Source organism: Monodelphis domestica, chromosome 1, assembly GCF_027887165.1.
Source record: "Monodelphis domestica isolate mMonDom1 chromosome 1, mMonDom1.pri, whole genome shotgun sequence".
NCBI classification, from domain to species: domain Eukaryota; kingdom Metazoa; phylum Chordata; class Mammalia; order Didelphimorphia; family Didelphidae; genus Monodelphis; species Monodelphis domestica.
The window spans coordinates 672,212,376-672,236,341 of NC_077227.1; the positions used below are offsets into that span (position 1 = coordinate 672,212,376).

General features: G+C 34.5%; 1 protein-coding gene across 1 annotated transcript in view; it reads left to right on the forward strand.

Annotated features, from left to right (window-relative positions):
• The window catches only part of HNRNPLL (heterogeneous nuclear ribonucleoprotein L like), a 53,916-nt gene that overhangs the window by 16,751 nt on the left and 13,199 nt on the right, over positions 1 to 23,966 (forward strand). Inside the window, exons 2-6 of the mRNA XM_001364987.5 lie at positions 5,137 to 5,255; positions 12,875 to 13,112; positions 19,522 to 19,607; positions 22,221 to 22,317; positions 22,406 to 22,478. Coding sequence (XP_001365024.2) covers positions 5,137 to 5,255; positions 12,875 to 13,112; positions 19,522 to 19,607; positions 22,221 to 22,317; positions 22,406 to 22,478 — 613 coding nt within the window. The remainder of the gene's footprint in view (positions 1 to 5,136; positions 5,256 to 12,874; positions 13,113 to 19,521; positions 19,608 to 22,220; positions 22,318 to 22,405; positions 22,479 to 23,966) is intronic.

Below are 23,966 nucleotides of genomic sequence, written 5' to 3' on the forward strand. Positions count from 1 at the left end.
AGGTTACCTGGGATCAAATTCAGCTGTGTAATGTTAATCAAGTCCTTTTTTTCTTTTAAACCTCTGAATTCTAATTTCCCAATCTGTAGAATGATTGATTGGACTACATTGCTAGTTAAGGTCTTTTCAAATTCCAGTTCCTATAATTCTTACATTCAGCATTTTTTGAGACTTCTTATTTACATTTAAATACAAACAACTCCAGTTTGTATTCAAAGATCCATTATATCTCCCTTAGGGGAAGGATTTATTTTCATAAAGGAATCAACAAGAATTTAAAGGCTTCATTACAATGATCAAATGAGCATTGGATTGAGAGTAAGAACCTGGGCCTGCTAATTTGTGTAGCCAGGAGCAAATAATTTATCCTGTTAAAGCTTAACTCCTTCCTGTTTTCTTTCTTTCCCCTCTAGACCTTAGTTTCCTTATCTATAAAATGAGGGTGCTATACTGCTCAAACATTTCATGATTCTCTTTTATAGACTAGCAGGTTTGAGTATTTAATACTCATTAGGGAAAGATAGAAATTTGAGAATATAAATTGTCTTACAAATTGGTACCTAAAGGAGATATTCCCAGAGTATAATAGGATCAGATTACTTCCTAGTTAATTGATTAATGATATAAATCCATTACTGCTATAGGGGAAAAACTACTGAAAGTAAGTCATCATCTTGAGTGGTACAGTGTTATTTATTTAGTTAATGCCATCCAGGACAAAAACAGGATTTTTGGTACTAAAAGTTAAAGTCTAAACCTCAAATCAATACCCTTATATACACGTGATAAGTGATGACATATGTTTTACTTTTGCTTTTCTACTCCCACAGTTCTTTCTCTCAATGTGGATAGCGTTCTTTCACATAAGTTCTTTAGGAGTGTCCTGGCTTGTTGCATTGCTACTAGTAGCAAAGTCCATTACATTGGATTGTTCCACAATGCTTTATTTTCTGTGTACAATGTTCTCTTGGTTCTGCTCATTTCACTCTGCATCAGTTCATTGAGGTTCTCCCAGTTCATATAGAAATCCTCCAGATCATCAATCCTTTTAGTATTATCCGTCACTATCATATACCATAATTTGTTCAGCCTTTTCCCAATCGAGGGACAAACCTCCATTTTCCAGTTTTTTGCCACCACAAAGTGCAGCTATGAATATTTTTGTACAAGTATTTTTCCTTATTATCTCTTTGGGGTTCAAACCTAGTAGTGGTATTGCTGGATCAAAGGGCATGCATTCTTTTAAAGCCCTTTGTGCATAACTCCATATTGCCTTCCAGAATGGCTAGATTAATTCACAACTCAACCAACAGTGCATTAGTGTCCCAATTTTGCTACAACCCCTCCAACATTTATTATTTTTTTTTTTTTTACTTTACTGCCATATTGGCCAATTTTCTAGGTGTGAGGTGGTACCTTAGCATTGTTTGATTTGCATTTCTCTAATTATGAGAGATTTGGAACATTTTTTCATGTGATTATTGATAGTTTTGATTTCTTTATCTGAAAACTGCTTGTTCATGTCCCTTGACCATTTGTCATTTGGGGAATGGCTTAATTTTTTGTACAATTGACTTAACTCCTTATAAATTTGAGAAATGAGACTTTTGTCAGAGGTTTTTGTTGTAAATTCTCCTCCCCTCAATTTGTTGCTTCCCTTCTAATTTTGGTTGCATTGGTTTGTACAGAAACTTTTAAATTTAATATAATCAAAATTATTCATTTTACATTTTATATTGTTCTCTATCTCCTGCTTGGTTTTAAATTACTTTGTTTCTCATAGATCTGACTGGTATACTATTCTATGTTCACCTAATTTGTTTATGATTTCCATTTTTATATTTAAGTCATTTACCTATTCTGAGTTAATCTTGCAAGATGTTGGTCTAAATCCAATTTCTCCCATACTGTTTTCCAATTCTCCCAGCAGTTTTTGTCAAAAAAGTGGATTCTTGTCCCAAAAGCTGGGATCTTTGGGTTTATCAAACACTATCTTGCTACTGTCATTTACCCCAAGTCTATTCCATTGATCCACCTTTCTATAGTTTTGACGATCACTGCTTAATAGTATAGTTTGAGATCTGGTAATGCAAGGCCCCCATCCTTCACGGGTTTTTTCCCCCATTATTTCCCTTGATATTTTTGATCTTTTGTTCTTCTAGGTAAACTTTTTAGTAATTTTTTTCTAATTCTAAGAAAAAATGTTTTGATAGTTTGATAGGTATAGTACTGAATAAGTAAATTAATTTAGGTAGGATTATCATTTTATTATATTAGCTTGTCCTACCCATGAGCAATTGATATTTTTCCAGATGTTTAGATCTAGTTTTATTTGTATGAAGAGCATTTTGTAGTTATGTTCATATAATTCCTGAATTTGTCTTGGCAAGTAGACTCCCAGGTATTTTATTTTGTTTAGAGTGATTTTAAATGGAGTTTCTCTAACTCTTGCTGCTGGGTTTTGTTGGAAACATGTAGGAATGCTGATGATTTATGTGGGTTTATTTTGTACCCTGCAACTTTGCTAAAGTTATGGATTATTTCTACTAGCTTTTTAGTTGCTATTCATGGATTCTCTGGGTATACCATCATGCCATCTGCAAAGAGTGAGTTTAGTTTCCTCATTGCCTACTTCAATCCTTTCAATTTCTTTTTTTTCTAATTGCTATTGCTAGCATTTCTAATACAATGTTAAATAGTAGTGGTGATAATGGGCATCCCTGCTTCACTCCTGATTTTATTGGGAAGGCATCTAACTTATTCTTGCAGATGATACTTGCTGATGGTTTTAAATAAATACTGTTTATTATTTTGAGGAAAGGCCCTTTCATTCCTATATTTTCTACTGTTTTCAATAGGAATGGCTGTTATATTTTATCAAAGGCTTTTTCTGCATCTATTGAGATAATTGTGATTTCTATTAGTTTTATTTTTCATATGGTCAATTATGCAGATAATTTTCCTAATATAAAACCATCCTTGCATTCCTGGTATAAATCCCATCTGGTCATAGTGAAAAATCCTTGTGATAACTTGCTATTATAAGCCTTTTAGCTAGTATTTTATTTAATATTTTTGCATCTATGTTCATTAAAGTCTGTAGTTTTCCTTCACTGTTTTTGGTCTTTAAAGCTTGGGAATCAGTACCATATTTGTATCATAAAAAGAATTTGTTAAGACTCCTTCTTTGCCTATTTTGTCAAATACTAGAGTATTGGAATTAATTGATCTTTAAATGTTTGATAGAATTCACTTGTGAATCCTTTTGGCCTCTGGTCATTTTTTCTTAGTTCTTTGATGGCTTGTTCAATTTCTTTTTCTGATATGGGATTATTTAAGTATTCTATTTACTCTTATGTTAATCTAGGCAATTTATATATTTGTAAACATCCATCCATTTCACCTAGATTTCCATATTTATTGTCATAATTGGGTGAAATAGCTCTTAATAATTGCTTTAATTTCCTCTTCATTAGAGGTGAGATCACACTTTTCATTTATGATACTCTTAATTTGGTTAATTTGGTTCTCCTTTCTTTTTCTTAATTAGATTAACCAATACCATATCTATTTTATTTGTCCTACCCCCCCCCCCAATACCAGATTCTAGATTTATTTATTAGTTCAATAGTTCTTTTACTTTCAATTTTATTAATTTCTTTTTTGGTTTTTAGGATTTCCAATTTGGTCTTTGTCTGAGGGTTTTTTGTTTGTTTATTTGTTTTTTTTTAATAAAAACTATTTCCTTCTGTCTTGGAACCAATACTCTGTATATTGGTTCCAAGGCAGAAGAGTGGTAAGGGCTAGGCAATGGGGGTTAAGTGACTTGCCCAGGGTCACACAGCTGGGAAGTGTCTGAGGTCAGATTTGAACCTAGGACCTCCCATCTCTAGGCCTGTCTCTCAATCCACTGAGCTACCCAGTTGTCCCCTGTCTAAGGGTTTTTAATTTGCTCTTTTTCTAATTTTTTTTAGTTGCATGCCCAACTCATTTAGTCTCTTCTTTCTCTTTTTTGTTAATATGGGCACTCAGGGATATAAATTTTCCCCTGAGCACTGCTTTTGCTGTATCCCCAAAATGTTGATATGTTGTTTCCTCATCGGCATTCTCTTCAATGAAATCAGTAATTGTTTCTATGATTTTTTTTAACCCACCAGTTTTAGAGAAAAATTTTATTTTTATTATTATGCAAAAAATACTTCCATATTGGTCAGTGTCACAAGGATACATCCATACATCCACATTCATCCAACTCCAATAGTTCTTTCTCTGGAAGGGAATAGCATTCCACGTAAGTCTTTCAGGATCATTGCTTTGCTTTGAGTAGCCAAGTTTTCATTGTGGATCATTGTTGTTCCTGTGTATATTGTTCTTCTGTTTCTTTGTATTTTGCTCTATAGCAGTTCCTTCAGACCTTTCCATTTTTATTCTGAAATCATTGCTTATCATTTGTTATAGTACAGTAATATTCCATGATCAATGTGTACCACAATTTGTTCAGCTATTCCACACTTGATGGACATCTCCTTAATTTCTAATTCTTTGCCACCACAAAAATCTGCTATAAATATTTTTGTACAAGTAGGTCCCTTCCCCTTTTTTATTATCTCTTTGGAATATAGATCTAGAAGTGGTATTACAGGATTAGAGGGTATATAGAGTTTTATGGCCCTTTGGGCATAGTTTCAAATTGCCCACCAGAATGGTTGGATCAGTTCACAACTCCAACAATGCAGTAGTGTCCAAATTTTGCCATATCCCCTTCCAACATTTATCACTGTCCTTTATTCTCATACTGGTCAATCTAATAGGTGTGAGGTGGTACATCATTATTGTTTTAATTTGCATTTCCCTAATCATTGGGGATTTAGAACTTTTTTCCATATGAGTATTGATGTTTTTGCTTTCTTCATCTGAAAATTGCTTGTTCACATCCTTTGACCATTTGTCAGTTGGGGAATAGCATGTTATTATTTGGGAACTTTTGTAAACCTAGCTGGTGTTTGCTTTTCTCTTAAGTAATTTTACTAATTCTTCAGTTGGGAGTATGATTTAAATTTTAGCAAAATTAAATAACAAAAATAAAGTATTTAGATTCTAAAAGATATAACCAGAAATTTATTTTTCTTTTGCTAGGAGTCAGGTGGAAGTCACCATAAAGTTTCTGTTTCTCCTGTCGTTCATGTCCGAGGGCTGTGTGAATCAGTTGTGGAAGCAGACCTCGTGGAAGCTCTTGAAAAATTTGGAACAATATGGTATGTACAATTGAGTAATTGAAAATTAGTTGAATTATTAGGAATTGTCTGTGCCCTAACAGTCTATAGATGATAAGTTTGAGTATGACTTAGTTTTAGAATTCTTTAAAGCAATGCTTGTGGGGTTTTGTGTGTACATTTTGTTTTCCTTCTCTAATGCAATTTACTATAGACATATTTCATCAGGGAACATAGATTTAGAGCTGGTAGGGATGTGAAAGGCCAAATAGCTACAAGATCTTAGAGATAGAAGGAACCCTCAAAGGCTATGAATCTTCTCAAAGTAGTCATCCAGCTTTTGCTTGAAGACCTACAGTGGCTTAAGAATAGGAACAGAATCAAGCTGGACAAAGCCCCATTCCACTCTTCAGAAGCTTTAATTGTTAGGAAATTTTATCTTAAATGAAGATATCATTTGTCTCTTTGCAATTTCCACTTCTTGTTCCCAGTTCCTAATTTTGGGGCAAAGGAGAACATATTAATTTGTCTTCCTCTGACAGCTCTTTAAAAACTTTAAGACCGCTGTTATGTTCCCTTTAAGTTTTCCAGAATAATTATCCTCAATTCCTTTATTTAATCCTCATATGATTTGAATTTGCCCTTTACTTTCCTGGTGGCCCTCTTCTGGAAACATTCCTAAAATGTTCCCAGAACTAAACTTCAGTTTTCATCTGACCAAAGGAGAATATAGCAATCCTCTTATTTGCCTTAGCCTAGACATTACATTTTTAAATGCAGCTTAAGATTTTATTAGATTTTTCCAAGTGTTAAGTCCAGCTGAATTTGCAGTTCACAAAAACTCTCCAAGATAAAATTTGGTCTAACCATGCCTTTTTCCCTTTGTACTTGTGAAGTTGGCTTTTTTGGAGCCAAATGTAGGATCTTTTCTGGGTGGAGGGAGAGCATATAATGATTAGATGTTGTTATCTTTTATCTCTTAAAAAATAACATTATAGAGGAAAGAAAAACTGAACTTTCATTAACAGGCTATGCTGATAACAATAAATAAAAACCATGTTGGTGAATTAATACAGTTTTCCTTAGGGCTTTTAAAGAAGAATGGAGAAAATAGTATTTATTTTTTCTAAATGTGAAATCCTACTTTAAGGCTTTTGTAGTTTTCTTCCCTGAGAAATGAATTTTGTTAGGAAAAGATGTTTGTATTTTTAAAAATCTATTAAAAACTGAAGTTCAATTCAGTTTCTAGTGCTATTGCTACTTCAGTGTGTTTTAGCTCTTTGGTCTTTTTTATGTTTTCATATACTCTATGTAGATCATTTAAAAAATTAAGCATTTTAAAAACCCTTTCCCTTAAAGGAAAAAAAAAACAAGCCTTTGTAACAAGTTGACATAATCAAGTAAAATAAATTCCTGCCTCAGTCGTATAAAGGTGTATTGTCTCATTCTGTGACTTGAATCCATCAGTCTCTCTGTCAGGAAGAGGGAGACATATCAGTCTTCTAGAATTGTGGTTGTTCATGACATTGATTAGCATTTTTAAGTCTTTCAAAATGGTTTGTCTTTGTATTGTTGCTGTATAAATTGTCCTCATTCTACTTACTTCATTTTGTGCTTGTTCATATATCTTCTCAGTTTCTATGAAATTATCCTTTTTATAATTTCTTATGGAATGGTAGTATTTGTTTGTTCCATTACGTTCATAGAATATTTGTTCAGTCATTCCCCATTTGATACATACCCCTGAGTTTCTAGTTCTTTGTCACCACAAAAAGAGATGCTACAAATATGTTTCCATATGTGGGTCTTTTTCTTCTCCCTTTGATGTCTTTGTGGGTATAGGCTTAGGTGGTGATATTGGTTGGGAAGCAAAGTTTGGTAACTTTTGGGTAATAGTTCCAAATGACTTTTCAGAATGATTGCATTCTATCAATCTATAGCTCTACTAGCAGAGCATTGATGTGCTTATTTTCCTACAATCACTCTAACATTTGTAATTTTTTTAGGTATAAGACTAACATTTATTTCTATTAAATTTCATCATAATCCAGTATTCTGGCCTTTCAAGATTTTTTGAATTCTGACCTAGTACAGTTTATTAACTATCTTTGCCAGCTTTTCATCATCTGCAAATATGGTAAGCATGTCATTTACGCCTTTATTCCACTTCTGGAAGTATAAAACAGCATCGGGCCAAGCACATACATATTCCTTGGCATTGGCAACAATATTCTAATTCTACATTGATCTGTTGATGATTATAATACTTTGAGTCTAGTCTTTGAACAGTTATGAATCGCCTAATTGTACTGTTACCTGACCCACATCTTTATCTTTCCACTAGAATATCACAAGAAAAGTTATCAAGTACTTTGTTAAAATGTAGACTTTATCTACACCAGGCTCCTGAGTTGATTACCTTGTCAAATAAAGAACGTGAGATTAGTTACTAACATAACTTCTTGATGAAGATAGTTGGCTCCTTAGATCACTACTTTGTTTTCTAAAAATGTTCTCTTAGCATTACCTTAAATAATCTGTTCCAGAAATTTTCTAGGTATTTTAGTGAATATAGTTTGCTAGCCTCTGGTTTATAGACCCCTTTTTTTCATTAAAAAAATACTTACCATCTGCCTTAGAATGGATACTAAATATCAGTTCTAAGGCAGAACAGTGGTAAGGGATAGGCAATAGGGGTTAAGTGACTTGCTCAGGGTCACACAGTATATGAGAAAAATATATAAGCCTAGAGTGAACCCAGGTCGTCCTGGTCACCTGACCTGATACTTTATCTACTGTGGTACCTAGCTGCCCTTATCTTTTCCATTTTTTGAAAAATGGGACATTGTACTTTCCTGTTCCCACTTTTCCACTTTTTAGCCCTGCACAATCTTTCAGTGACAATGACTAAGCAATCACATTTGCCAGTTTTTTCAGGATTCTAAAATATAGTTTATTTGGCCCAGAGACTTGAAAGATCATCTAGGCTAGGCCTCTCCTTTTATTGATGAGAGGTTTGAGGCCCAAAGATGTCAAGCAACTTGCCCCAAATCATAGAGTTATAAGTTGCAAAGATTATTGCTAATTTATGTAGATTTTTATATACATTAAAAATTGTCATGGCTTAAGAAAAAATGACCCACAAAGATTATTTGCTAGGAAGGTAGTAAAGATTAGGTTTGTAAGTTCATAACTATGATGATGAATTTAAGAATGTGAAAATATGTGAGTGACTTAAACATAAAGAAGGAAACCATAAGTAAATTGGGTAAACACGGAATAGTATACATGTCAGACCTTTGGGAGGGGAAAGGCTTTAAAACCAAGCAAGACATAGAAAGAATCACAAAATGTAAAATAAATAATTTTGACTACATCAAACTAAAAAGCTTTTGTACAAACAAAACCAATGTAACTAAAATCAGAAGGGAAACAACAAATTGGGAAAAAATCTTCATAGAAACCTCTGACAAAGGTTTAATTACTCATATTTATAAAGAGCTAAATCAATTGTACAAAAAATCAAGCCATTCTCCAATTGATAAATGGGCAAGGGACATGGATAGGCAGTTCTCAGATAAAGAAATCAAAACTATTAACAAGCACATGAAGAAGTGTTCTACATCTCTTATAATCAGAGAGATGCAAATCAAAACAACTCTGAGGTATCACCTCACACCTAGCAGATTGGCTAACATAACAGCAAAGGAAAGTAATGAATGCTGGAGGGGATGTGGCAAAGTAGGGACATTAATTCATTGCTGGTGGAGTTGTGAATTGATCCAACCATTCTGGAGGGCAATTTGGAACTATGCCCAAAGGGCGACAAAAGAATATCTACCCTTTGACCCAGCCATAGCACTGCTGGGTCTGTACCCCAAAGAGATAATGGACAAAAAGACTTGTACAAAAATATTCATAGCTGTGCTCTTTGTGGTGGCCAAAAACTGGAAAACGAGGGGATGCCCATCAATTGGGGAATGGCTGAGCAAATTGTGGTATATGTTGGTGATGGAATACTATTGTGCTAAAAGGAATAATAAAGTGGAGAAGTTCCATGGAGACTGGAACAACCTCCAGGAAGTGATGCAGAGCCAGAGGAGCAGAACCAGGAGAACATTGTACACAGAGACTAATACACTGTGGTATAATCGAACGTAATGGACTTCTCCATTAGTGGCGGTGTAATGTCCCTGAACAACTTGCAGGGATCTAGGAGAAAAAAAACACCATTCATAAGCAGAGGATAAACTGTGGGAGTAGAAACATCGAGGAAAAGCAACTGCCTGAATACAGAGGTTGAGGGGACATGACAGAGGAGAGACTCTAAATGAACACTCTAATGCAAATATTATCAACAAAGCAATGGGTTCAAATCAAGAAAACATGTAATGCCCAGTGGATTTACGCGTCGGCTATGGGGGGTGGGGGGGAGGAAAAGAAAATGATCTATGTCTTTAACGAATAATGCTTGGAAATGATCAAAAAAAATATATTTAAAAAAAAAAGAATGTGAAAATATTTGTGCCTGTTTGAAGCAGAGTAAAGTTCCAGATCATTAGAGTTGAGATTAATGAACTGGGAAAGGCTAAATGATACCCCAGACTCTCTCTAGTCTATCCCCTCTCATTTTTCAAATGAGTAAATTGAGGCTCAACAAGATTAAGTGACAATTCCTTAAAGTCACAGACCAGATTTGAACCCAGGTTCCCTGACTACATAAACAGTCTTCTTAACTGTGCTGGCCATGGATTAATTATCAATTAATTGATTAAGTATTAATAATCCATGTGTAGATTATATATAGCCACTTTTCAATCTCTTCTCCCTTTTGTAGTAGAAAGAATCTAGAGAGAGAACCAGGAGGTCTCTGGGAACCAGGTTCTAGTCTTGGCTTTATAAGTTAATAATTGTATAACTTCAGGGAAAACATTAGCCTCATTAAGTCTTATTTTCTGCATTTGTAGAATGGGGGCAATAACACTTTTTAATACTTCACAAAATTGTTTTGAGGAAAGTGTTTGTTAATTGTAAAGTACTATATAATGAATTATTAATTTAAAAAAGTTACAAAAATGAATCTTTTGCAAAAACATTTATCTCTTAGGCCTTAGTTTCTTCTGTAAAATGAGGAGATTGGACTAGATTCCTTCTAGGATTGCTTCTACTTTTAAATCCATTTTCCTATTTTCTATATTCCAAAACTGTAATAAATTATTTTAATAGCTACATGTTACTGTTCTAAATATGGTCACTTGAAAGTTGAGTTGATTATATATATACATATTTTTGACAAGACTAATATTTCCTACTTTGTAGGTATCTGTGATATAAGCCAAGTTGAAAATAATATCTGGTATTCATAATAGTCTATTAAGGTTCAGAAAACATTTGACATACATTGTCATTTGATCCTCTCTGAAAACTTGTTAAGATAAGTACTATTATTATCCCTGTTTTAGGGGTGATGAAAAATGCTGAGAGAGGGTTAGGCCTTAGGTTCACAGAAATGGGATATCTGAAGTATAATTCAGACTCTGGTTTTTCTGTTTTCAGGTTTCCTGCTCGTTAATGTGCCACATTGCTCTTCATAAAATGGCAGTTTAAATAGAAAACTTTCAGTGTAGTTTGTTCTTGTTGTTTTGAACAATAGAGGTTTCTGGGAAATCCCTAGACATTCAGAGTATGTTGACAGCATTAAAAACAGCTAATGAGTGCTCAGAAGATATCAATAATAGATTCCTCTTTGAAGTATGTGGCAAATTTGAACTAGGTTGAGCCTTCTATTATATAGTAATAGCACCCTGTGAAATGTGAATACCCGAGAAAATCTTAGTCCCTTCTCCTCTTCCAGAGTCTTAGCACTGGTGGTTCAGATTGAAACCAAGGGCAAGGGCAGTTTTATTATGTTTGGGATAGGTGCCAGGAAGTTGGTTCATACCCTTTTAGACCTTTTGGAGTTCAGAGTATATATCAGGGAGGAAGGATTGTTCCATGGTTGAAATAGCCATTTGTGGCTATTCTGAGAAGACTCTAGATCAAAGAAAATTTCTGGTCATAATGGCGAGAGTACAGTTGAATGCAAATAGAATGTAAATGTCCTTCCTAAAAGGCATTACCAAATTTTTTTCTTTTTATTGAAACCTTGTTGGCATTGAACTAATTGGGATTAGCTGGCCAATGTGTTGATGGTGTGTTCTCACCAAGCAGCAAAGAAGTAAATCGTGTTGCCCATTTCTATCATACTTAGGGTTTGCATCTCTCCTTTCAGCTGTTTGTGGCTAAGAAATGTTAGAGTTGTTATCCAAAAATAAGGTGTCAGGAAAATTAAATGTGAAAGCTTTGAAAACAAAAATCCAGTTTGATATTGGAAAGCTTGTAATATCCATGAAATGTAGAAACAATGGAAGAGCAGGCCCAGTTTTTATAGTTGTTGATTGCTAGGTAATTCTGGAGTCATTTTGGGAGTGGGGGGAGTATCCATCTGTTTTGTACAGAGCTAATTAAAGCAAATTCTTCCATCTGGACATCAGTCAGAATGTAGTTATTGAGTACTGATTTGAGTATTCTAAAGTTCTACTCTCAAGATCATTGTAGTCTTGGAAACAAGACACATATGAAACAGATTAAACCAGTATAGTAAAATGCCAAATGGTATGATACAGATAATGATATTCTTAAATAGTTATGATAACCCTGACAACAAAGAAGAAAGTTTGTTCTTTTTGCTTCCAAAAGCAAGTTTTGGATTTTAAAGTTGCTTATGCCAGTTTAAATCTATGTATCTTATATTTTGGTCACTTCTAGTCTAAGTAATAATTTTAATAAGGCCAGGTATATAATATGCCTATGAATAATTAATTACTTTATTTGACTCTATTGTCCAAAGAAGCAAAGGTTGTTTTTAGTATCTTATTATCTACATGGGAGGTAGGGGAAGAAGGTAATTTTCTTTATAATGATATCAGTCTTTTTTTCCTTGGCAGAGTTCTGACTCCAGGATGCTATATGAAGGCTTTACCTTTCTAGAAAATAATATTTTTATTTCTTTCCAAGATGTATTATTCCTTTATGATTAGTGACTTTTTAAATGTACTGCCTTTCTTCAGATTACATTGTCTTTTTAGTTTGAGAAGGCTAGTGTAAGGATAGAGCCTCATTCCTGGCATAGAGTTAAGTACTTAATAAATGCTATTATTGTTGGTGCAGTAGAAAGAATACTGGCTCTGGAGTCAGAAGATTTGGGTTCAAATTACATTCCTGACACTATTTCTGTGACCCTGGGCAAGCCATCAAACCTCCCTAGGCTTCAGTTTACTCATCTATAAATTGAGCACTTTCTTTATGATCATGACCGAATATGATTCTGACCCATGGAGGTAATGGGAAGCCCTTCTGGGAACAAGAGAACCAAGAGAAGGAAGTATAAAGATAAAAACTATAAAGTAAAATAATAAAAAAAGAAACCTTTAATTTTCAGTGGATGTGATGGATTCTGCAGTACATTAATGCTGAGTAAAGATGGTCAAGAAAGCTGATCTTGATGTTCTACTGAAAAAAAACAAAAAACGATTACTACTTATTGACTAATCAAAACCAGAAACTGCATATGAACTCATGCTTTTCTTTTCTTTTTTCTTCTTTTTTTTTTTTGAAACTAGCTATGTGATGATGATGCCATTTAAACGCCAGGCTCTAGTGGAATTTGAAAACATAGATAGTGCCAAAGAATGTGTTACCTTTGCTGCTGATGAACCAGTTTATATAGCTGGCCAACAAGCCTTTTTCAACTACTCAACAAGTAAAAGGATCACTCGGCCGGGGAATACTGATGATCCATCAGGGGGCAACAAAGTTCTTCTTTTATCCATTCAGAACCCTCTCTATCCAATCACAGTGGTATGTATATTTGTGCATATATATGTTTTGGCATTGCAAGTCTCACTGATCCATTCTGAATTTTTAAGCTCCCTTTGAAGTGAGGATACAAAGCTCTTTGGCTTGTTTATATGATTGTAAAATTAAAAAAATAATAATCTTAAGTAGTAATGGTATGTGCATGCAACAGACAGGAACAACTTAGGTAAATAAAACTATTTGGTAAATACTGTTGATCATCACTGTTGTCAACTCAGTTCCTGAGAATAAGGGAGAAAACCAAAAGGCAGACAAGTGTGAGGCAGACAATTTTTTAAAGGCTGGTAAGCTATCTCAAACATTACCTTATGAGGGAAGAGCCTCAGTTGAGCTGACAGGATATTTGCTTGGATCAAGTCACATAGTTTACTGTGTTGAAAACTTCAGAACTTAAAATATCTGGTTAAAATAATTTCAAAACTAATTTTAAAACATGAAATATTTTCTCATTTTCTTCTAATTCACTCAAGTTTTCATCAAAATCTAAGAAATAAGCTTTTCATATTTTGATCTTATATAAAATTACATAAAATTTTATAAGGATAGATATTATTTATTAATATTCTAACTAATGCTAGCATCAGTATAGCATTTGAAAATTTGTAAAATGCTTCATAAATACTTTCATTTTATTCTCAAAACCTTCCTGGGAGGGAGGTACTTTTATACCTGTTTTACAAATGAAGGAGCTGAGGCAGACAAAGGTTAATTAGTGATTTCCAAGATTTACATAACTAAAAAATGCCTAAGATAAAATTTGACTTCAAGTCTTCCTGACTCCAGGCCTAGTACTTACCTACTGTGCCCTCTGACTACCATTAGTGCATTAAATTGAAAAAGGAAATATTTAGAGATAAGCAAGTGAAAGGAATACTTGATTGTAAATAGACTAATACTAATATAGTAAGAGAAATCTAACTTAGTATAGCTCTCTACCTTAAATCTCAGGATTTGATGATAATTCAGTACACATTGACATTTCCTTAGTCTAATTTTATAACATTACACAATTTTTTTATTTGGCACTAGACTGTATAGTTAACTAAATTTACCTTTTTTTTCCCTTCACTAGATGGCAACTTGAAGTTTGTTTGGCAGTTGGAAAAATGACCAGGATCCAACTTGGCTATTTTCTGTGTGATAGCTTTGCATTTTGGGAAACAAATTTCAGAGAATCATAGTTATGCCACTTTCTTAATCAAACAACTATTTCTTGACTTAAATATTTATAAAATTATACATTATAGAGAATGTTTGAAAAATTCGTATTGATGCATTGTAATATAAAACTATATGTGGAATATGAAATATTATCTATTCAATTATTGTCTCTGCAGATGAATCTCACATCTGTTTTAGCCCTAACCTCTCTTCTAACATCTGGTCTCTAATCTCCAACTGCTTATTGGATATCTTAAGCTAAATGTCAGTGTCAGTGTATCTAAAACAATTCATCTATCTCCCTTCCTCACTTCCACTACACACACACCCTCTCCAAAAAAAACCCCTTACTTTTCTAACTTTACTGTTTCTCTTGAAAGCACCACAATCTCTACTTCAGGTCTTCCCCACAAAAATGAAAAATAAATACTGGGAAACAGTTATCTGAGCCAAACTGACATTTATTGTAGAAAGTTGTAAATTACAAAATGTCCCAGTCCAGGCCTGTCCCAGCTTGACCAAAGTTCCAGAGCCTACTTGTCAATTGGTATAAAAGAGAGTCAGATTACAGAACCCTGCCCCCTTTAAAAAGGGGAGTGGTCTTACGAATATCTCTTTTCAGAAGGGGTGACCAGAGAAAGTCTCTTTTTTTAAAGAAGGTATATTCTATGAAGTAATGATCCATTCCATATATGGTAAAAGCCAAGGTCATTCTTGTAGTAGTTTCAAAGCCAGTTGAGACCTTATAATTCTGGACACATTCCAGGATGCTGGTGGATGCATGTGCAGGATTCCTTGCTAAGAAATTTCAAAGGATTTTACTCATAAGATGATTATCAATAACTGATTCTCACACATTATTGTTCAATTAATAATTGGTATTATTCCTTATAACATCCCCAAAATACTGACTGTCTAGTAGGATTATATGCAGAGAATATATAGTTTTACAGAGGCATAAAATAGTGACTGTAAACTAAAGTTGCTTGATTAGATTCTGTTCCTCCAGTCCTTTTTCTCTTGGATACTTAGAATCCCAATTAGGCAGTCTACAAACTTATAGGTAGCCAGTAAAATCTTTCCTTTCTATTACCTTACTATTACTCTAAAGTGCTTTATTTCTCTTAATTAAAGTTATTCATTCTTTGATTCCGTAGTTGAATGCTTTCTATTTAACCTTCACAAGTAAAGAACTAAAATTTCTATTTTTTTTCCAGCTTTGACTAACAACCTACTACTTTCTTATGGCTTCTTTAGACCTTGTGACCCACATTTTCTCAATCTGTTTTTTTTTGGCCTTTTATCAATTGTTTTCAACAAGTATTTATTAAAGCATGTAAATACATGCTTACATTATTATTCCTAGCACTCTGCATGCTAGCCAAATTGATATATTTATTATATTCCATAAATGGCATTCCAGCTCCCACCTTTGACTTGTTTTTGTTTCCTATACAATTTACTTTTTTTTACCTCTGCCTCTTGGAACATCTATCCTCTCCTAGGAAGCACCTCTGCTGATTTCCCTAGTTAATAGTGGCACCCAATTATTTTTATTTTGTTTTTTATTTGCTTACATTCTGTTAGAATACAAACTCTTGGAGGATGAATCAAGAATGCCTCTTTTTTTCCTTTGCATCATCCTAAGCACTTAGCATAGTGCTTGACATTATATGCTCAAAGAATGCTTTATTGATTATAGAAATGGTAGTGTTCTGAATAGAAATAGGGGAGTTAAGAGAAGAGTGTGTTGAGGGGAGTATTTGATTTTGAGTTAGTTAAATTTGATATGCCTATGACATATCAAGGAGAGGCTGGTCAGCTGGCTGATGGTGGTATGGGATTATAACTCAGAAGAAAGATGCCTGAAATGTTCTTCTTCCTTACTTGTCACCTTTTTAGAATCCTTAGTTCCCTTCAAGGCTCAGCTTGGATGATATCTCCTACAAGATAGCCAGGGAAACCAAGGGGAGAGGTGGAGTGACTATAGATTGAGGTGAGGAGAGAAAATGGGTTTGGGGGGAAGTAGGGATCACAGTCTGGGGGAAATGAAAGGATTGGGAAAGCCCTGGTTAGATGTCAGATTAATTTGAACTGAAGATTTTGGATTCTGGAGGTGGGGTACCTGTGGTGATAATGAAGTCAAAGGTTTGATCACCCCTGTGAATGACTTGAGAAGAAGTGAAGATATAGACCATGAGAGTTGAGGAGGCTTGATGAACTGGGAAACAAAGATATTTGAAATGGGACATGAATATTAAAATTGCAATCATTAGATAGAAAAGGTAGTTAAGGTTGAAGAGATATTTTTTAGGTTCCATTTCAGTGTGTGGTAATGCTTCATTGAAGGTTTATTGTCTTTTATTTTTATAGTTTATTTTTATATTTATTATATTTAAGGTTTATTTTTATACCTCTTCAAGAATCTCTATTTCTGGAAACTATCAGTATTCATAAAAGTGTTAGATCCCAAGATCTAAGTAGTCATAAAAACTCATCTTATTATTTATGACTCTGAATTTCCCCCCAGAACAATGTAATCTGATTTTTACAATGGATTTTAAGGGACCAGCTGCATTAACTTGATAAGCAAATTCTGGAATAAAGGAGACAATCTTTTAACTGTCAGGGATATTATGGAAAGGATTCTTGTTCTGATGCAGGTTGTACTAGATGGCCTCTGGAGTTCTTCTAACTCTGAGATTCTGTGGAGAAGACTGTGAACCAGCTATTGAACTCCTTGAGAATGATCCTGAGGCCAGTAGATAACTGCCACCAGACACTGGATTACCAGGTTTAGATTATATCTGGATAGAGAGAGCCTCAAAGGAACCAAAGTGCTTGCTAAAGGGAAGATCCTCCTTCTAGCCCAGTTGTGGTCATCATCATCTATGATTATTTATTAAGAGTTATTATGTGCTAGGAATTGTGTAAAGTGCTGAGGATGCAAAGAAAGGCAAAAAATAGTTCTTGGGAGGGAGGACATGCAAACTGTGTAAATGGGAAGTGATCCCAGAGGGAAGGCCAGAACAGGAGTGGGAAGGTGGCAGCAGGAAGATGAGCTATGATCTATACAGTTGGCTGGGGACCTAGGGCCTACTGAGGAGGAGCCAGGTTTTCATGCTTGCAAGAAGGTGAAATGGTCAGAAGAGGAAGGTATCTAGTATGAAGGAAAATTTTTAAACAATAGAATTAAAGTTTGTCATAGGGCACAAGGGAAGGGCCAGGTTACAGCTTCTGTGGGTGAGCATTAGTCAGGGATGGTAGTAAGGGAAGGCAGGATAGTTTTTGATACATCCAGGGATTCAGAATGGAAGATTGTTTGCTGGCCACAGGAAAAACTGTCACACCGTTCACAGGAATAATGATTGTTGAACCTTGGGGCTAAGTCTAGAATTGATTTAATATTCTCTGATGGTATAGCTGGCTCTCTTCTTCAGGTACATCTGGAACAGGCGCTTTCTCCTAATGTCAGCTCTTCAGCTTTCCTCCTCTTCTTCTCCAATAAAATTTCCCAGAACTATTCAGATTGCTACATAGGAAGAGTAGGCGCTTGATTAAAAAGCAAGAGTTAAACATAATAATTTAATAGTTTAATAACTTTGGTACATTCATTATGTAGTTTTTCACAGACAGGAAAAAATCCCATCCGAAACTACTAGGATTTCTTGTAAAAAGATTTGCTAATTCTCCTAAAAGGATATACTTCTGAAAGTAAAGAGAAACTAGTGGGGAAAGAGAGTACTAGCTGAATGAAATTAGATTCTTTGCCAAGTTGCTTTAGAGTTAAGGGAAAGGATATTTAATGGTAGTTACTTTTTGGCCTTCTATAGCTTCAGACTTCTTGTTAGCCCTCATATAGGATATCCCATCTCTGCTTTTTGTCTCTGAGCAGGAGGCCTGAAATTCTTACCCTCCTCACAACTTTTGGAATCTCTGATTCCCTTCAATATGCAACAGAAGAACTCTTCTACAGGAGACCTTTCCAGAGCCTGTCCAGTTTTTAGTGGTCCACTTTACCCAGACACACACTCATTTGGGTACACATAAGCTTCTCAAAGGCAGAGATTGGTGGTTAGTGTTTTCTTTGTGTCCTCTAGTGCCCATCAAAGAGCCTGTTTAATATGTGCTCAATGAATGCAGGTTGGAATTGTTGAACCATGGGTTGTGGGGCATTTCATCTCTCATCACCAAGGAAGTGGTTTTGACTGCCAACTATTATCTCCCACAATGATGATTAAAGCTTTAACAGCTCTCAGGCATATAAAGGAGACTAAGAGAAGTAAGGTACTCTGCTTAACAGATTTACAAATCTATTGTAATAGAGTCCTGCTCTTCCATACCACACCCTTTGCTTACTTGCTTGCCTCTGGAGTATAGTTAGTAGATACCTTAAGCAATTGGGAGTTTGTAAAGATAAATATCACTGTGCACATCATATTAATTTAGTCCCAGAAACACTTGCATGTCCTTTTAAATTTGATGCTGGATACACACTATTATATTATCTGTCCTTTGTACATGATGACCCTGTTGCTATTCTATTACAGTATGTGTTTTTAAATTATTCCAGCAGCATTGGTAGATTTGTATTGTTCTGTCTGCCCTCAGCTCTCATTACAAAGGCCATAGATTATCTGGCCAGGATTATCAGGTCAGTCTCTAGTCAACAAACAAAACAAAGTGAACTTTTATCTGATGCTCAAACCAGGAATGTTATGAAATGTGGAAGTACCATGAATACAGCAGTTTCATCTGTCCTTATCTTGATAGTTATCATTTTAAAAAAAAGAAATAAATTGATAAAATGCATAGCATACTTGTTATTTTTTAAATTCAACATTTATTACTTGAATTTTGTTTGAAAGGAATACCTTTTTGGATCTCATCTCCTGAATAATTATGTATTTTTATTGCTTATACTTTGTTAATTTTCTTTTAACAGTATTTTTAGTTGGATATATTGTCATCTGAAAATATTTTGAATGACAACAAGCGTGGTTATATTTGTATTTAGGGACTTACCAGGTTCATGCACAAATTTTAAAATACTTTTGTAATTTAGAACATTGATGTTACAGTGTATTATCAGAAGAAATTTGTTTTTATTTTTAGGGTAGTCTAGGGATATACTAATTTCCTGTTAATGCAATAGCAACCTAACTAATTATAGCATGAATACTTTGATAAATCTAAACTTTTGCTAAACTTTCTCCTCCCCTTTGTTTAGGATGTTTTATATACAGTGTGTAATCCTGTTGGAAAAGTACAACGGATCGTCATATTTAAGAGGAATGGAATACAAGCAATGGTTGAATATCCTTCATTTAATAGTTGTACTCTGTAAACTTCACTCCTTTGAAGTCCACAATAAATTAACTTAATTTTAAGTGAAAATTTTAAGAAACTTGATTATGAAGCCTTTGGAAGCAGTAGAAAACAACCTACCAACCCCCAGTCATTCAGCACTAATTGTTGAGCAATTTACTTTATGGCAAGGGGAATTAAAGCAGGACTTCTTATTATCTTAAGGAATAAATGGTTTAGTAGAGAAAATAACAAGGATACAATTATAATACAAGGGAGAAAGATAAGTGCCATAAAAAAAGGGAACAGATTGCTATATGAATTCAATGAGAAAATAGGGATTAGGAAAAGCATTTAGTGACATTAGGTAACTCCAGGCTACTTGTCCCTTGTATAGGGTATCCCATCTCCTGTCTCTGTCTCTTTGAGCAGTCAATCTTTAAGGCCTGAAATTCTTACCCTTCCCACAACTTTTGGAAACTTGGTTACCTTCAAGGCTCGATGGAAGAGCTCCTTTCCAGGGCCTGTCCAGTTTTTATGCTTTTCTTCCCCTGAACACTCATTTTTATACTACTTGTTTCTAAGACTTAGTGGGTCTTTTGTGTGGCCATGACTTATTATACCTACCTTCTCGAAAAATTTTCAAAAAATCTAGTAATGCTCAATCTAATTTTGATCACCTCCACAGCAAATAATTTCTACTTAAATAGATAGCAATTAGCCATTGCATTCCTAGGAGTTATCTGTGCTAATACATTCCAGTTGAGATTTCTATGTGGTGGGGCTGGTAGTGAAGGGGGACATAGTTATGTTAGCATGTCATTCATATGTTGTCATCTTACGTTAAGCTTAATTATGAAGAACGACTATCCTAAATTTTCTTTATTTTCTTCAAACCCTGAACTCTGTCCCAACCTTATCCTAGCATATGACTGCCTTTAAAAAGATCAAAGCCTTCTGGCATGAACTCCTTCCACACGCCCCACTTACACCTCACAGTTCTCTGGACCTTTCTGTCAGTCTCTCTATTTAGGCCTTTAATCTTTTCTTGCATTTCCTTTTGCTTGAGACCTTGCTACATAAATCTCTGTTAGGAGCAAAATCTTGTCAGTTATATTGCCAGTGACTGTCACATTCACCACTTTTTCTGCTGTAGTGTGTGTGGTATAGGGGAAAGGGTAATGGACCTGGTGTCAGGGAAATTGGGGTCCAGATACCCCTGAGAGACTATGGGCTAGTCTCCGAACTTCTCTGAGATGTAATTTCCTTATCTTTAAAATGAGGAGAGTAATTCCTATAGTATCTATCTCATTAAGTTGTGATAATCTAGTTAGATGAGATATGTATCAAGTACTTCACAAATCTGAAAGCATTGTATCAGTGTTAATTACTCTTCTGGCCTTTATTAGTTCTTTTAGACTTTTAGAATAACCTTCTCTGCCTTTAGTCATTCCTCTCTAATAAATCTTTCACACCACTAGCTAGGTATTCTTAATGTATAGGTCTGACTATTGTTTACCTAGAAAAATGTAAGTTTTTTGTTTTGGAAATTCAAGACCCACCACAATTGTGATCTTTCTTAGCACCCTTATCTTAAATTATTTCCCTTTATATTATGGGACTGAGAGTCTTTTCAAAATCGCCTGCCAATTTCCTAATCACAGTTTGATCTGAGTCAGTTTTTGTTATCCTCTGTGTATCCTTCATGTCCAGAATGACCTTATCTTTCCCTCCTTCATCATAAAATCTGAAATTCTTCCCTTCCATAAAGGGCCAAGTCATGTATATCCTTAATTTTTCTCCTCTCCTCCAAATTAAGTGGTTGAATTTCTTAATACTACTTTGTTTAGCTCTTTTAAGTACTTGGATTATATTCATCTGTGCTTCATAAAATTTAGAATTGGAAAGACCTATCTCATCCTTTTTACTAGATATCAAGTTAAACAAAGGCAGTAATTGGGCATTGCTTGGTTTTTGTATCCTTAGTGCCCAGGTATTTAAAAAATTTTTTTTTCCATTTTAGTATTTTCTGCTGGAAACCACATTTCATTTACTTGAGTAAGATTTTAAGAACTTTAAATTAGTGTGTTTTTAATCTGTGTAATTCATCTTACATTATATCTCCCTACAATTCTATAAATCTGATGATGATTTTTTTGGTTGTTCTTTTAAATCAGAATGAGAAGAACAGATGGGAAATTTGATAGTCTCATTTGCATTTGGGGCTCCATACATTAAAAACAAAAAACAGGGTACAGCTCTGTGGCTCTGGATTGAGGGCTTGGGTACAAATCTGGCCTCAGATACTTCCTAGCTGTGTGACCCTGGACAAATCACTTAACCCTCATTACCTAGCCTGTACTGCTCTTCTGCCTTAGAACCAATACACAGTATTGATTCTAAGATGGAAGGTGAGGGTTAAAAAAACCAAACAAAACAAACAAAAAACCCAAACAACTCCCCTCCCCCCCACAAAAAACCTTTCTTTTAAATTTTCTCTAGCCTCTTTGCTTAGTAAAACATTCCCCATATATGTGAAAGATTTCTGATTTTGTTGTGCCTTTTTCCAGGAAAGGAGAAAAAATAAATATATTTTAAACAAATTTCCTTAACAAAACATATGTTTGAATCAGTTCTTTGTGCCCAGAAAGCTAAAGCAGCACTCAATGGAGCAGATATATATGCTGGATGTTGTACACTAAAAATTGAATATGCAAGGGTATGTATTTTTTAGTTATCATTTCTTCAAAGCAGTATTTGTATTTTAGCCCTTTTCTTTGGATTTAACTGTCATTTAATCTTAACAGCCAACTCGCCTAAATGTTATTAGGAACGACAATGACAGTTGGGACTACACTAAACCATACTTGGGAAGGCGAGGTAGGTGTTTGTGTATTATAAAATGTAAATGTATATGCTGGCATTTTTATATACAGTTAGTTTTCTTTTTCTTTCAATGAACTAGTTAGTTCAAAAGAGGTCTTTCTTGTGAATGCGTTGTTTCAAAAGGCCATCATGTAATCCTGGAGAAATTAACATTGAACATTAGCGCCCCCTCCTGGTGTGTACTGAGCTATCATGTAGTTCAACAAGGAGCCCCCACATGCAGGCATGCTCGCAGTTCCAGGACTTGCATTTCTCCAAGCAGCTCTCACTCTTTGGAGGAGAGGAAACTGATTCAGAATATTCCTTACAAACTACAAACTTGCACACTGCTTCTCTATGGAAAGGACTTTTCCCCCCAAGCTGGACAAGGCATTAAGAAGGATAGAGGACTCCAGCAGGCTGACTCTACACTTCATCATGCACCACATCGGCATCAGCAAAAAGCCCTCTGAAAAAACTCAGACTTGCAATTCACCTTGACTGCATACTGCATGCACCACCACCACCAGTTTTTAAAAGGAGGACACTTAACAATACTTCAGACTTGCATGGGATGAACACCATGATAGACTGTGCCCATTTATTCAATTGTATATGTATTGGTCTGATCTCCCATAAGGTTGCAGTTGCAGAACTTAACATTTCATTAAAGGAAAGTCTATAAAATGCAGAATTTATCTACAATGTTGTAAATAATTTTGCACATCACTGTAATTAGTTCTTTACAGTTTAGATTAAAATTGTTATGTAGTGAATCAGGATTAATTTACCCTAAGGCCTTGGGCTGGGAAGAGAGATGGATAATACTTAATGAGTCCACACAGGTATATTAAAGGTAAAAGGAATAGGAAGGTGTCCATTTGGTGCAATTAAGTTACTTTTAATGGTATATATTCTTAACTGTGGACATTGAACAGGGATTTAATCTTACAAAGTAATTAAAAATATGCATCATTTGTAAAAGAAAAAGACAACTTGCTGTGTAGATTGCTTTTTGTAAAGTGGCTGTTTATAAAAGTTGTCACTTTCTGTAATAATTCTTAGTAGATATTAAACAATGTATGATTTGTGTAATTTTTAGAAGTTTAAGAGGTGAAAACATGTCTATTCAAAGTAGAATATATTTAAACTATTGATAAATATGAAAACAAAAGCTTTAAATCATCTGAGATGCATATTCAGCTATTTTATAGAAATGCTGGATTTCATTAATATAGATTTGATTCATACAATTGTCAAATAACTGTGGTAATGCTGGAATATACAAATTTAAATGTGCATCTTGTAAAAGGCTAACAAGGGGGCTACAGTATTGGCTAGTTCTTACCTAGACTATCAGCATTTGAACTAGATTTTGAAATTTTATTTTAGTAAATAGAATTAAAAAGCATCATTTAATGATATCCTAGTTCTCTTGGGTAGTAGGTGCTAAACAGCATACTCTAGCAAAAAAAGACTAGGTGATTGTTTATTCATTTATAC